General features: G+C 38.9%; 1 protein-coding gene across 1 annotated transcript in view; it reads right to left on the reverse strand.

The window, feature by feature from the left end:
• The window catches only part of Cplane1 (ciliogenesis and planar polarity effector 1), a 135,699-nt gene that overhangs the window by 62,976 nt on the left and 56,415 nt on the right, over positions 1 to 16,308 (reverse strand). Inside the window, exons 27-33 of the mRNA XM_029567798.1 lie at positions 12,143 to 12,288; positions 10,737 to 10,903; positions 10,119 to 10,189; positions 9,366 to 9,445; positions 7,301 to 7,378; positions 4,668 to 4,860; positions 906 to 1,193 (exon numbers count right to left, since the gene is read on the reverse strand). Of these exons, the coding sequence (XP_029423658.1) occupies positions 906 to 1,193; positions 4,668 to 4,860; positions 7,301 to 7,378; positions 9,366 to 9,445; positions 10,119 to 10,189; positions 10,737 to 10,903; positions 12,143 to 12,288 (1,023 nt within the window). The remainder of the gene's footprint in view (positions 1 to 905; positions 1,194 to 4,667; positions 4,861 to 7,300; positions 7,379 to 9,365; positions 9,446 to 10,118; positions 10,190 to 10,736; positions 10,904 to 12,142; positions 12,289 to 16,308) is intronic.

Below are 16,308 nucleotides of genomic sequence, written 5' to 3' on the forward strand. Positions count from 1 at the left end.
GAGAGAGAGATGGCTTTAACTGTCAACTTGACACAACCCAGTATCATCTGAGAAGAGTCTCAATGAGAGACTGTTTATATTGGGTTGCCTAGGAGTATGTCTGTGGGGGACCTAGTCCAGCAAGGGCACCATTCCCTAGCAGGCACCTGATCTATATGAGTGAAGACAGCTGAGCACATGCAGGCAGGCAGAGTCAGCATTCATTCATCACTCTCTGCTCCTGACTGTGAACGTGATGTGACCAGACGCTTCAAGTTCTGCTGCCTTGACGTCCCTGCAATGAGGGACTGCAGCCTGGAACTGTAAGCTAAAACTGTTTCTCCCCTAAACTGCTCTTTGTTGCAGCACTGTATCACAGAAGCAGAAATGACACTACAATAGCAGGTGTGTGGGTGCATGTGCATGGGTAGTGCATGTGGAGGCTGTAGGAAACCTTAGGTATCACATTTCAGGCACCATCCACCATTTTTTTTTCAAGACAGGGTCTCTTAAGGATCTTGAACTCACCAAATAGGCTAAGCTAGCTGGCCAGTGAGACCCAAATATCTGCCTGTCTCTACCTCCCCAGTGCTGGGATTTCAAGAAGGCACCACCATATCTGACCTTTTTAAAAAAATTTTTATTTATTTTTATTTTACGTGTTTGAGTGTTTTGCCTACATGTATGTAGGTGCATCATATTCGTGCCTGGTGCCCACCAGGGCTGGCAGAGGGTGCTGGATCACCTGAAACTGGAGTTAAGGATGGATATTAGCCACTATGTAGGTACTGGGAACCAAACCTGGGTCCCCTGCAAGAGCAGCCAGTGCCATCTCTCCAGCCTCTATGCCCGACTTTTTGAACTCAGGTCTCCAAGTACTAAGTGAGCTATCTCTCCAGTCCTAATGGTTTCTTTGTATGCATTACCTGTAAATATACATCACTATCTTGGTCAGGCTGGCTGATTCCTTCATGGCCCTGCAGGCTGTTCTTGCCAGGCTCCCTACTGCACTGTCTCATGGATTGTGGCTCAGTGAAAATTCTCTGACTGCTGTTGACTTCAACATAATCACTCCCTCTTGTGGGGATCCTGTGCATTTGGCTTTCCCCCAAATGCACAGATTGAGCCTGCTGGAGAAGTTGATGCATATCTGGGAGATTAGCGAAGGATGAGCCTACTATTTGCATTAGGCTCAGGAAATTGATCTGCTGCAGCTAGAACAAAACAAAAAAGACGTATCTTAAAAACAGAATTAAAAGAATCTAAGGTATTAGCAAGAGACACTTGAGTACTGAGATTTTTGTCTCAGTATCTATCATACACCCAAATCTTGAGCAGAAAGCCAGGCCAGGAGGGTTTTTTTGTTTTGTTTTTTAAAAGAAAAGTAGGGGGCTAGAGAGATGGCTCAGCGGTTAAGGGCATTGACTGCTCTTGCAGAGGACCCAAGCACAACACAGGTGCACTTAAACACATGCAGGCAATACACTCAAACACATAAACAATAATAAATAAAAGTTTTTTTTAAAAAAAAAGAAAAGTAGAATTTCCTTGGGACATGAGCACTATCTCATGAATGACAGGGACTATCTAACTTACATAAAATGCCCAGGCGTCATACAGGGGTAATCTGATGGAGCAAGTTGAGGATAATAAAATAAAAATATCCAGAATGAGCATGTTTTGAACAAGTTTTCAGGAAAGAAAAGAGGAGAGTAAAACACAGGTGAAAAGTAAAGAATTCCCTTGGAGGACTGACTAAGTGAACAGGGAAGGTCCCACCAGGGGTTCCCAAACTTTGCCAACACGAGACTCATCTGATTGGCATTAAAAATTCCAATGATCAGGTAAAACCAAAACAGTAGAAGTCTGAAGATGGAAGCAGGATGAGTACGTGTTGAGATGACCAGAGCCAGGTGTATCTCTGAATTTGAGGTCAGTCTGGTCTACATACTGAGTTCTAGGACAGCCAGGGCTACATGAGACCCTGTCTCAAAAAACCAAAACCAGCTGGGCATGGTGGCACATGCCTTTAATCCCAACACTTGGGAGGCAGAGGGAGGCAGACGTCTGTGAATTCTGGGCCACTCTGGTCTACATAGTTCAGGATAGCCCCACACAAGGAGATCCTGTCTCAAAAAGAACAAAAGGAAAAAAAAAAGTAGCAAGGTGATTTCTATGTGCAGAAGAGCGTGACAACTATTAACATTTGTGTGGGCTGGGCTGGAACAAGAGACAGATTACAGGTGTACTTAGAAGTGGCTAGTGTGCATAGTTCTCAAAATGAAGCATGCATAAGAATGGCCTAAAGGCTCACTAAAGCACTCTTTGCGCAGGTCATCCCCCACAGTTTCTGACTCAGTAAGTCTACGCTGAAAGCCTGAGAATAAATGTGCATTTCTAAAATCTAAGTGGCATTCATGCTATGGCCCCAGGGATCAGCTATGAGAAACACAGGACTTGCAAGATTATGGTAGAAAGAGAGACGATAAAGGGAGTTTGTAGTGAAGTTTTCTAGACCAACAGAGGAATTTATACTTGATAAAATAAAGTAATGGGGAAACACTGCATGTTTTCTAAATGTAGATTCCCTCCAATTATAAAAATAAATACATAGACTGGGGCTGTAACTCAATGGTAGAGAGCTTGCCAGGCAGACACAAGACCCTGAGTTTGATCCTCAATATAAAAGAGGAAGAGGAGGAAGAGATGGAGAAGAGGAAGAGGAAGAGTAAGAAAAGGAAGAGGAGGAAAAAAAAGAGAGCATGTGGGCTGCCTAAATGGTTCTACAGGTAGGGGTACTTGCTGCTAAGCCTGACTGAAAATCTGAATTTGATCCCTGGGATCAACATTGTGGAAGGTGACAATCAACTCTTGCAAGTTGTCCTTTGACTTCCACATGCACACAGTGGAAAGTGCCTACCTCACAAATAAATAAATGCATACATATAGTTTTTAAAAAGAAGAAATAGGCACAAATTATAAGAAAAATAGAGACCCTAAAAAAGAACATATCTGATGAAATGGTATGCACACTTAAAAAGTTTGAAGAAAATAACATTTATCATCCTGTCTCTAAGGATAATAGCATCAATAATATGCTCTCTATATATAGCATCAATAATATTATCTAAGGATAATAGCATCAATAATATGCTCGAGAGAGAGAGAGAGAGAGAGAGAGAGAGAAAGAGAGAGAGAGAGGAGAGAGAGAATCTAAGGTTGACTAGAGCTAAAAAAAAATAACAAGAGACTACAGTGACTACAGTGTGGGCCAAAGAACCAAGAAGGCCTACCGAAGTGAAGAACCTTCTCGAAAACAACAACAGAAAAGAATGAGAAGGGAAGCAAGAGAAGAAGGCATAGTGGAACTCTGAATGTAGGTAATAAAAGAAGGCAAACAGCATTCTTAGTGACTCGTCCTGCAGGCACATGAGAACTAGGAGGAGAACTTGTTAAACATATGGAACTGACCAGGTAGACCCCCAGGTAATCCATAAAAGAGCTTGGGAAAGACTTCTAAAACTTTAAGGTGGTAGACAGGTGCATTACTAAGCAGTGAGGGGTCAGAAGGAACTGGGGAGAAAAGGGATAAAGTTAGTTTCGTGGGACAATACATGCTGAAAAAGTATTCTCATCAGGACTCCTGAGTTTAAAGAAAAAATTAGTGCCCAAAATCATTAATACAAAAACAATATAATAATCACATATAAAAATATAGAGGTGAACAGAGAAATGAGGTACGACAGAAATTAATGTTTTAAAAGTAAAAAAAAAGAAGGGCTGAGGAGATAGCTCAGCAATTAAGAGTGTGTATTGCTCTTGCAGAGGACCTAAGTTAGTTTCCCAGAACCTATACTGAGCATCTCACAACTGCCTGTAACCCCAGCTTCTCTAACACCCTCTTTTGGCCTCCACAAGCAACTGTATTCATGTGCACATACACACACACACACACACACACACACACACACACACACACAAACACATATACACAATTACAAATTAAAAATAAAAATTTTAAAAAGTGGGGCTGGAGAGATGGATCAGCAGTTAAGAACACGGGTTGTTCTTGCAGAAGATCTAGGCTCAAATCCCAACACCCACACGGCAGCTAACAATTGTCTGTAACTCCAGTTCCAGGGGATCCGATGGCCTCTGCGGGTGTTGTGCAACACGGGTGCGCTTACCTACATGCAGGCAATACACTCATACACATAAAATGAAATAAAATAAAAAATAAATATTAAAAAGTTTTTAAAAAGATAGTAAAATAATTAAAAATTATTGGTAGACCAAGAAAAAGGGTGCTGAGGTGAGAAAACAATAATGGAAGTCAAGGTGACAATCATTTGAAATGTAGCAGACACTTTCACCCTGAGACAAAATTTGGCCTGTGGGTAATAAATCTGATAATCTGTGTAGGAGAATAAATTCTGGGTGCTTTTCTCTGGTCTGATTTGATCTACCCCCATCTAATCCAAAGAGCCCAGCAAAAAGAGACCACTGTCAGATGAAGGCAAATGAGCCTAGACTACAGGTCTCAGAGGTAGGAACCTTTGAATGACCTATAACAACCCTTCAAAGCAGAGAAATACACACAATTAGATTTTGACTAGTCCATTTCTAGATGTTTTCTAATTTTAAACTATATATCATGTGTCGATTTACTTACCTAGCGATGTACTCACCTGAACTAACTTAAACATTTCATCTTGAAGCATGTGCCTAACAGAATCAGAAGAATCTGGTAACCGAACACTGTGTTCATTTCTCTGAGTCTGCTGAGGTGTTGGAACAGGGGTTTGTGACGCAACATTGACTCCATTTGACACAAGAGGTGGAACCAAGGAAGACATATCTTTAAATTCAGAAATACGTGTACTATGGAGAAGCATTTAAATAAAAAAAAAAACCACATTAATCAAAAAAAAAAAACTGAATGCCTATGATCTAAATATTTATATACTACTTTTTCTTTGGATTTCAGGGTTACTCAGGTGCTTTTCAGGAGTTCTGTAGTACCCATCATCTAGAAGTCTGTATAAGGGCATGTTCTGTCCAGTATGTGGTATTACAGCCCAGAACAGTCCAGCCCTGGTCCCTGAAGGCACCTGACTTTGAGAACTGTACAATCAATCTTATTAACTATACAGATTTAGGGAAAAAATTCTGACTAAAATTAGTGATAGAGAATAGAGTTAAGAGAAAAGAGAGAGTAAGCTGTTTAATTCTAGAATCAATGGTGTGGAAGACTGCTGATCCTTATTAAGCATCAAGCCATGGAACTGTGAGCATTTCATTCCCAAAGAAATCAGTTTCCATTTATAACAAACCATGACATAAGTGCTTATTTAAAACTAAAAATTAAAGACCAAAGCAAGTTTTTTTAAAAAAAAATTTGGGGGTAGAGGGATGATTTTAATGAGCAAGACTTAAAACAAAACAAAAAAAATGTAATCAATCAGTCCTATAATGGTTTTGAATCCCGATGTAACTAACTCTTAAAGGCTAAGCTGAATGAATGCATAGCTTTAAACTTATACCATGTTCCCTATTTGTGACTCAGTTATGTCCCTGACTCAGAACAATGTATGTGTGTGAGAGATGTGAGAGTGATGACATTGAAAACAACAACTACGTTACAGACAACATCTCGCCCACAGATGTTGCAAGCAGCATGGGGGCATAGGTTGATGACATCTGTCTGTGGTCCTGGGTGCAGCTCTGAGTCAGCAGGGTCAGAAAACAATCTCCTTTGTAAACCTGCTATCAAAGATTGTTCATGCCTTTGTCATACCATGGTTGACATGCTGTTCAATAAATAAGAGAGGAACCCTTAGTTAGGGAGAAGTAGAGCAGCGTAGACTAGACTAGAAGAATAGAGTTCAGTTCTGGAAGAAATCAGAACACCTCAGAACAAGATCGGGCACGCTCCTGGTTAAACTACTCCAAGAATAAAGTTCCTTATTAATGGGTCACCAGTCACAAGCAATTTTTGGGGAACAAATTTGTAAACATATCAAGTAGCCAATGTTTTCTAAGCAAATAAATTTCATAAACTAAATAGGAGAATAGGTAATTAAATATTCAAATAAACTAGTCATTGTTTCCAGAAAGAACACACATATCAAGTTGCACATAGATTTGAATTTACATTCATTTCCTCTTTTAGCACTAGTACTATCTCTTTATTGAGCAACCAAAATATACTTAAAAGCAAAACTATTCATCAGATAAATCCATGAAAACACAGCTATCACAACTGATGGGGCAATTTTAAGACAGCTTTATTGGGCTTTACTTTCAACAGCTAACAAGATTGACTCTAATCATGTGAATTTTATCTATAGTAAAGTTGTGCTAAATTTCCTTCCTAATTCAGAAAAATTTCAAAATACTCTTTAACCTTTATAGAGGAAATTCAAAAGACACACTGGATAAAGCTAAAGAGAATTATATCTACAGAACACCCTTATCTCATATGGGTTGAGTACTGGGCTAGGAGAACATAGTTCAGTGGGAGAGCACTGTCTAGCCTACAGAAAGAAGGCTCCAGCTTCAATCCCCAACAGTGCAATGAAGAAGAAATAATACTAAAAAGAATCAGAAATATTTGACATGCTATTAGGAGTCATTAGCTAAAAGGAGCAAAAATCTTTGAACAATATATTACTGTTTTTTTCTTTTTTTCCTGAAACGATTGTCCCAACAGTTCTACGTCATTAAAACAACTGGCATAGGAAAATCTTAATAATTAACTGAGATATCAAAACAGTTTTATGGGAGACAAAACAGTGCCCCATAGTTTTTAATACAAACGTAGCAATTACTCCAGATTTGCAGGGGAGGCATCGATTTACTCTTTTTTTCTTTTTTTTTGGTCTTTTTGAGACAGGGTTTCCCTGTAGGCCCAGTTGGCCTGGAACCCACTATATAGCCCAGGCTGGCCTTGAATTCACAGAGATCTACCTCCGAGTGCTTGGGATTAAAGGTGTGTACCACCACGCCCAGCTTATTATTTTTAAAACATGATTATTTTAATTAAATCTTTTAAAAAATATTTTATTTATTATTTTTATGTGTATGAGTGTATTGCCTGCATGTAGGTAAGCGCACCCGTGTCATGCAATGTCCTCGGAAGACAGAAGAGGCCATCAGATCCCTTGGAACTGGAGTTACAGACAGTTGTTAGCTGCCATGTGGGTGCTGGGATTCGAACCTGGGTCCTCTGCAAGAACAACCAGTGTTCTTAACCACTGAGCCATCTCTCCAGCCCAAAACATGATTATTTAAAAATGTTATAGTAGATAAGAATTCTTACCTAGAAGTTTCTGAGTTTGCATCTATACAAAGTGAATGAGGAGTGGTATTTCCAGAATTTGACAAGGCTTCAATCATACTACAAACAAAAAATTAGTAAGTGATTAGGAGCAAGATATTCTTTATATTATCTAAATACAGGTACACTACTGCTCAGCCAGTTAAGAATCCAATCCTCTAACAACTCTGTAATGCTTAGCTCATAATCACAATCTGTTTGCATTTGTTTCCGTAGCAATTAGTCATAGATTTAAACAAAACAAACATTGCCTACAATTTGAATGCCACTGAGTGCTCAGCAACAAAAACAACAGAATCTAAAATGAGAGGATTTGAAGTTAGTTATGATCCAAAGTCCTATGGAATATATGAACACTGCTCAGAACACTGAAGAATCTCACCGATTCATTGAAACTGTAAAGACTAGTTGTTTTTGGTTTTTTAAAAATTTTATTTATTATTTTTATTTTATGTGCATACGTGTATTGCCTGCATGTAGGTAAGTGCACCCATGTAGTGCAATGCCCTCAGAAGACAGAAGAGGCCGTCGGATCCCCTGGAACTGGAGTTACGGACAGTTGTTAGCTGCCATGTGGGTGCTGGGATTCATGCCAGGTCTTCTGCAAGAACAACCAGTGTTCTTAACTGGTGAACCATCTCTCCAGCCTCTAAAGACTAGTTTTTATCACTAGAAATATCTTTAATACTTACAATGGCACATGTTGTTAAATTCATTTTTTTAGTAGACAGGAGATATAAGTCAAAGTTATAAAGTGCTTGTCCAGCATGTGTAAAATCCTAGGAACAATCCATAGCACCCCAAGGGGAAAAGAAATTATCTGCAATAACTATTCAAAATAAAAATTGTATACTGAGAAAAAAAATATTCAAGGCAATCTAAACTTTCCAAAATTCTGTGTGTGTGTGTGGTTTGTGTGTGTTCATATGAGAGTAGGTGTGTGTGGAGGTCAAAAGTAACCTGGGCAGTCATTCCACAGTTTTCCATCTTGTTTTTTGAGATGAGTCTTACTAAATAGGTTAGGCTGGCTGTCCAGTGGCCCTGAGGATCTGTCTAGTTCTGCCTCCCCAGCATTAGGATTATAAGTGAACACCACCATTCCCAGCTTTTTATACATATGCTAAGGATCAAACACAGGTTCTTATGCTTGGGTAGCAAGCACTTTATGGGCTAAACTATCTCCACAGCCTCTAAAGTTTCTAAAATTCTAAAAATTAAAAAAAATCATATTCAGCTGGGCATGGTGGTACACACCTTTAAACCCAACACTTGGGAGGCAAAGGTAGGCAGATCTCTACCAGCTGAGTCTACATAGTGAGTTCCAGGCCAGCTGGGACTACAGGAGACCCTGTTTAAAAATAAACACATAAAATCATATTTGAACTGAAACTTATGAAGCCTGCTTTCACCTCTCCCTGAAACAATAATACCCTTCCAGCAGAATGTAGGTACGTCAGAGCCCTAAAGGGTAGACTGCCACAGCCAAAGCACAATAGTGAAAGGTCATATTTAATGCAATAAAAGTGGAATCAGTGTGGACCGTTCCCTCAGCAGTAGATGAATGAACTCTGGCCTATTTACAGTCACATTTCATTCTGATATGGCTGATAGTGATGATAGGACAGAGGCAACAAAGAAATTATTTCTTTCTATAAGAAGTATAACATAGAGGCTGAAGAGATAGCTCAGTGGTTAAGAACAATGACTGTTCTTACAGAAGACCTGGGTTTGAATCCCAGCACCCACATGGCAGCTAACAATTTAACTCCAGTTCCAGGGGATCCGACAGCCTCTTCTGTCCTCCGTGGGTGTTGAACAACACAGGTGCATTACCTACATGCAGGCAATACACACATACACATAAAATAAAAATAAAATAAAATGTTAAAATAAATAAATAAAAATAAAAATAAAATAAAAAGTATAACATCAAAAAAACTATAATACCAAAATTCATTTACTATCATTTCAAAGTTATAATACCAGCCTAAATATAGACTATATATTACGTGGGAGGTAAAAAGCCGCTGCAAAACACAATCCTTACCCTTTCTGCTCAGTCAGGTTTTCTTCCAGATTTGGCTGCAATGCTTCCTTCCTTGGACACTGAACCTCTTCCATGGAATGCTGTTACAGCCAATGTTGTGCACAATGAAAAGAGGTGAAACAAACAGGCATTACTGTGTCAGGTGTTTTGAATTTCGTATTAACCACTGGCCCAGAGCAACAGCAGTCTAAAAGCAAGGGACGAGCGGAACCCTAAAAGGTCCCTGTGCCGCTCTGATCAGATCCTTTGCCATGTGAATTGCTTTGGCCTTCATGAGCTACTAGCATGCTAAGGCAGAAAGACAAGGTGAAGAGATTTTACAATTTCATGTATTTATCACTCCATCAGCATTAATTAACCTGAGAAAAATACCATAAAATTAATGCTTTTTAAAAGAAATGTTAAAATAATGGGAAATATCTATGTTCCACCTAGAAATCTGGTTATGAATCTTTAAATAAATACATAGACACCACAAATTATACTGATTGTACTTCATAATAAAGGACAATTTCATCTCTCAATTAATTTGCTAAAGTACTTTAGGAAATGGAAAATTTCATTGTCTGAAATTATTGGACATGTAGTAGCAGAATTTCAGTGAAAGAAAAATGCAGCAAGTAGTCTACAATCCGTGCACCAATGGGAGCTAACAGCCTGGCTTTAATACAGTTCATTAAGGGATAAACACGTAGGCATAATTTAAGTACTAGAAAAAAATTGAAGATTCTTATCTGCTTGTTACTGACTTACTTCTTGTAACTGCTGTGAATCCAGTCTGCAACTGGCAATACTGGGACTTTTGAGACATCTAATTGGTTCTTCTAGAGTAAATCAAAATGAAGAGAAAGCTGACCATTTAAAAAAAATCAATCTCCCCCCCTGCAAGGTTTAGAAATATTACAGGAAACAAATATGACAGAAACATTTCCTAACCCCACATAAAAATTTTTTTTAAATAACTCAAGAAAATTTCCTCTTTATCTAGTAAATCCAAGAGGATTTGGCCCCGTATCAATATATATAACTCTAAGTAATGTTCTGAGGGTTCCTGCTTTAAGGATGACTGTGAGGGTGAGGCTTACCAAGTTGGTTCACAGGAAGTAAGAGGCTCATAATCACCACTTGAGCAGGGCAAGAGGTCCAACTGTGAAAGTTGCTAACATTTAAATGCCTTATACCTTCTTGGTTTTATTTGAAAACCAGGTTATAGATAAATATGCCCAGTATTTTTTAAAGTATCACATTTTCTTTTAACTTTTACTTCTAGGCTATTGTAAACATAGTTAAGACTAAATGAGCTATTCTAGATGTTATTAAGTTTAAGTTAATAAAGCCAAATAAAGAAAAACATGATGTACATGAACTGACCTTCACAGTCTGATATGTGCATATCCATTTCATCCTGTGTAAATGTTTCTACTTCTAAAAGATCCTCATCAGCATCTATAAATTCTTTGTCAGTTTTATGAGTAATGGGAATAATCTCATCACCAATTTCTTTTACTTCAGTGTTCTCTGCTTCAGCTGGCAGTCTACTGGCAAAAACGTAGCAACTAAAATTACAACCCATTCTTGAAACAAAGAGCTTACCTTCATTTAACTCAGTTTTTTAAAAAAGAAAATGAACAGCAGACCCCATTCTTATCTGAAGAAATATTGGCAACTAATTGCTGCTAGGTGAAGAAGAGCTGATCTTCCTAAAAAAGGGGACTCTCGATAGGCTGACTAGACCTCAGTGAATGGACTTGCACTGGCGAACGGCTGGGGATGCTGACGACACAGTGTGCCTTAACAGGGATGACAGAGTATATGGGCTCCACTGACGGGGAGCTATGGGAGGGTGCCAGTGGGGATGAGGGTATAAAGAAAATTAAGATTGTTTGAGATGTTCTGTATGAAATACACAAAAAATTCAGTAAGAACAAATTTTTAAAAAAGAAAATGAGCAAACTTCATTTTCATATTAGTCTTTTTATGTTTTTTACATTTCTCATACATATGATGTCTATAACAAGTTGTTCAATTAATGACTATCCTAGTTTTCATATCCTCAAAACACTAGACTAATTTCAAAATATCTAAAGCTAGCATCCTCACAAAGGAACGCCATGCTTTGACAGTCATCATGTGCATGCTGATCGTCCCTCAAAGGCCATTATTCAAGGCTTAGGTGACAGGGCAGCACTAATGCGAGGTGGAGCCTCTGCGGGGGTTCATAGTCACTGAATGTACCATTGAAGAAGACGGTGGACTTGACCCCGTCCTCTTCTTTTTTCTTTGACTTCCTGGCCAGGAAGTGAGCCATTTTGCTCCACCATGCACTTCCATCATGATGTGCTCTCACCGTAGGCCCAAAGCTGGAAGGCCACCAACTACAGAGTGGACCTCCAAAACAGCAGGACAATGAATGCTTTCTCTGTAAGGTGGCTATCTCAGGTATTTCATCCAGTTACAGAATATTGACTAAGAGCTTTCAAAGCTATTATTGCTCCTTCTCTTGCCTCATAGATAAAACCAGATGAAAAGACTAATTTGACTATCACTGATGTGAGAAGTAAATTAAAATAATAAAGGATTCTTTTTGGATGAATTAGCCCCTCCTCTACAAGCCAGGAAGAAACATAATCTGCAGTGAACTGTCAAATCGCTTCAGAAAACTCTCTTCCTGCTTCTCTAGTTCAAAGAAAGACACATTCCTTTTATTTCTAAGGGCTCAATTTCCCTTTAGGCCCAAACACCAGCAGTCGAAAAAGAGGGTACAAGTACCAACTTACTTCAAGATGCTTGGACCAAATTCATTCTGGTCATTTCCTCCCTCAGTCCCACCCTGAGCTTTGGTGACTGGACAGTCAGCCTTCGTGTTGCTCTCCATCTCGCTCTTGGTTTCCACGTGAGACTCAGTGTAGTGATTCTCTAGCACCTAAAGAAAACCATTTATAAGATTTTTGTTTTCAAAATTGAAGTACATTTTAAAATCATTCATACTTTTATAGAATTCCTGATTAATTCTCTTGTTCTTTGATCAAGCATTTATACAATCAAATATCCGTTTAGGCAATAGACAAATCTTCTTTCAACCTGGAAAAAGCAAATTTCACTTTCTAAATAAAATACAAAAAAAAAAAAAAAAAGCCCCATCCTTCCACATATTTAAGGTACAGCAACATTATCTTCATGTCACAAAACAGCAGTTAAAATGGAATGTACCTATTCCCTCTGTTTGCCATCATAAAGACACTTGGAAACTGAGGAGACAGTGCTCTCTGTAAAATACTTGCCATGCAAGCATGAACTCAAGCTTGATTCCCAGAACTCATAAAGAAAACTGGACGGGATGGCACACATTTGTAATCCCAGCACTGGGGAGGCAGAGACAGGCAGATCTCTGAGGCTCTATGGCCAGCCAACCTAATGCTGTCAGCAAGGTCCAAGGACAGTGAGAGACCCTGCCTCAAAAAATAAGGTGGACAGCACCTGAGGAATAACACTCAAAGTTGACCTCTAGCATCTACATACACACACACACACACACACACACACACACACACACACACAGAGAGAGTTTTTCATAATGAGACAGTGGAAAAAATACATGCAGCTAAAAACACAAATGATGTATCCTTTTTGTCTCATTTACACATGTGTTACCTAGAAACACAAGCTGCAAGGAATACAAATACCATCATTTCATATAAACTACATCTCTTGGAATAACAGAAGTTAACATTAAAAAGAAAATGAAAGGATAAATCCATAAAAAAACTGAAGTCACACACATATGCTCTTGTTTCCTTCAACACTCTTTCAGAAGGAAGGTCTTTGTCCTTCAGTAGTGGAAACAAACACCAATTAGCTAAGCAGCTCCACTCCTCTATGGACACACAGCTGTCTTTCTAGGTCAGATTCTCCAACCTCTTCTGTCCTGAGAGTACAAGTAAAAGTATCTTCTAATGCATTCGATGATAACATGAGTAATAAAAATGGGTAACCAATTCTTTATTTCAACCAAAACCTGAAACTTAAAGAGAGATGGCACAGCAGTTAAGACCACCGGTTGTTCTTATAGAGGACCTAGGTTTGATTCCCAGCACCCACATCCTGGCTAACAACCACTAGTAATTCCAGTACCTGAGGATCCAATGCCCTCTACAGATTTCCATGGGTACTGCACAGCACGGATGCACTTGCATACATGCAGGCAATACAATCATAGACATAAAATAAAAATAATAAAAAGAGAATATAAATGTAACATTTGTATTACCACTAAAATCTTTTTCCCTTTTTCTTTTTCACAAACATGCATAAAAATCTCAAAATGTCACAGCTTCTCTAAAAGCATCTTCACTATAATTATTTTTAAGAATTAAAGGAATCATCTCCCCAGCCGATCTCGCCTCCTAGTTCCATTCCTTGTCTTGGCACCCCAGACACCTGGAGACCACCACTGCTTCCTGATCCTTTGCATCCAGACCAACTCAGTTCCTTCTTGGGTCCCCAGAAGCACTGCTTCTGGGTCTGGATCTGCCCTCACCTCCCTCTACTGCCCTGGGCCTGCACAACCCACCAGCCTCTAACCTGGGCACCAGAGCTGACCTTTCGTCTTTCTGATCTGCTGCATCCAGACCAAATCAAATCCTCAGTGCAGTCCCCAGTAGTCCTTGGGGCTGTTCCCACCCCATCTTCATTTGCATCTCTGGGTGGCACAGCCACCAGCTGCCCTAGACCAGCATCTTTCCTGGGCCTGGCTCCCAGGCCAGTTAAACCCCCAAATTCCTGAGGCCAAAATCTTTCCTGGAGGGATCCAGACCTTAGGAGAAAGCCTGAGAGCATCTGATCCTCATCTGACTTAGGCCCCCGCGGGAACTCCTGAAGACAAAAGCAATCTGGCCACTCTAATATAAAATCAAAAGAGAACCAGAAGCTTAGAGGAACCAGCTTTTCATGCCCAAAGAGTAAACCACAAAGACACATAAAGTTCCAAAAGAAGCAGACCTAAACTTGAAGGCTTGAGTCTTACCCAAGAATCAGAAACTACAAAAGAAATTCACATGTCAAAATCACAGAGAAAAAATAACAACATGACAAACCAAAATAACATATCCCCACCAAATACCAATGGTCCTCTAGAGGAGTACAATGAGAACCCCCTAGAAATAACGCCGGATATGGAACTCAACAATTATAAACATGATAAAAGAATTCAGTGAATTTAAAGAACACACAAACAAAGAAATCAAAGAACTGAAGGAAGATAGGGATAAACTTCTGAATGAATTCAGAAAAGAGAAATATTGAAGAATACTCAGGCAGAAATGCAGGAGGAGAAAAACTCACTAAGCCAATTAGAAACGACAGGAGAAAGACTCATTAATAGGATGAATGAAATGGAAAACAGAGAATCAAGACTGGAAGATAAAGTGGATGAACTAGACCACTCAAGAAAAGATTATGAAAAATTTAAGAAATCACAAGAATGGAATATGCAGGAATTGTGTGACAGCATAAAGAGACAAAACTTACAAACTATAGGCATACAGGAAGGAGAAGAATCCCAAGATAATGGCATGGACCCGATCTTCAACAGAATCGTGGAAGAAAATTTCCCAGAATTAAAGAAAGGCATGCACATGCAAATAAAAGAAACATATAGAACGCCAAACAGACAGGACCAGAAAAGAAACTCTCCACAGCACATCATAGTAAAAACACTAAACGTACAAAACAAAGAGACAATACTGAAAGCTGCAAAAGAGAAACAACAAGTCGCATATAAAGAAAAACCCATCAGGATTACAGCTGACTTTTCAGCGTAAACTATGAAAGCCAGAAGAGCCTGGACCAAAGCGTTCCCAGTTTTAAATGACCACAGATGCCAACCCAGATTACTATACCCAGCCAAAATGTCTATTATAGTTGAGGGGAAAGAAAAATCTTCCATGACATAAATAGGCTGAAGGAATTTATATCCACAAAACCAGCCCTTCAGAGAGTTCTGGAAGCAATGCAAAGTGCTGAAGAAAGGAACAACTATACCCAAGAGGTTATGGAAAGAAATTCAATGAAGGTATAACTGTGGAAAGTACAGCTATAATCAAGAATGTAAACAGAAATAAAAATGACAGGATCCAATACTCATCTTTCATTAATGACTTTAAATATTAGAGGATTGAACTCCTCAGTCAAAAGACACAGACTAGGTGAATGGATTATGAAACAAAACCCATCTTTTTGTGTACATCTCATCTCACTATCAAGGGCAGACACTATCTTAAAGTGAAAGGATGGAAAAAAAAAAATATGCCAATCAAATTGTACTAAGAAAAAAGCAGGTATAGCAATTCTAATATCTGACAAAATAGACTTTAAACTAAAACTAATAAGAAGAGATAAAGAAGGCCACTTAATTCTGATCAAAAGGACAATAGATCAAGAAGATATTACAATCGTGAACATACATTCACCAAACTCTGGTGCACCCAACTTCATAAAAACAATATGACAGGACTTTAAGACCCAGATTAATTCCATCTCATTAATAGTAGGGGACTTCAATACCCCACTGTCTCCATTAGATAGATCAACAGGGCAGAGAGTTAACAGAGAGACATCTGAATTAAACAATACCATATATCAAATGGACTTAACAGACATCTACTGAGTATTCCACTGAAGCACCAAAGGACATACTTTCTATGCAGCACCCCATGGAACCTTCTCCAAAATCAACCATATACAGGAGCACAAAACAAACCTCAACAAATACAGAAAGACTGAAATAATTCCATGCATTATTTCAGACCGCAATGTATTAAAGCTTACAATCAACACCCGAAGAAGCCCTAATCACCACATGAACACATGGAGATTAAACAACACACTCCTGAATGATGAATGGGTCAAAAGAGAAATTAAGAAAGAAATAAAAGTATTCCTGGAA

This window comes from Nannospalax galili, unplaced genomic scaffold (genome assembly GCF_000622305.1).
Source record: "Nannospalax galili isolate Female #2095 unplaced genomic scaffold, S.galili_v1.0 scaffold139, whole genome shotgun sequence".
Classification (NCBI taxonomy): Eukaryota; Metazoa; Chordata; class Mammalia; order Rodentia; family Spalacidae; genus Nannospalax; species Nannospalax galili.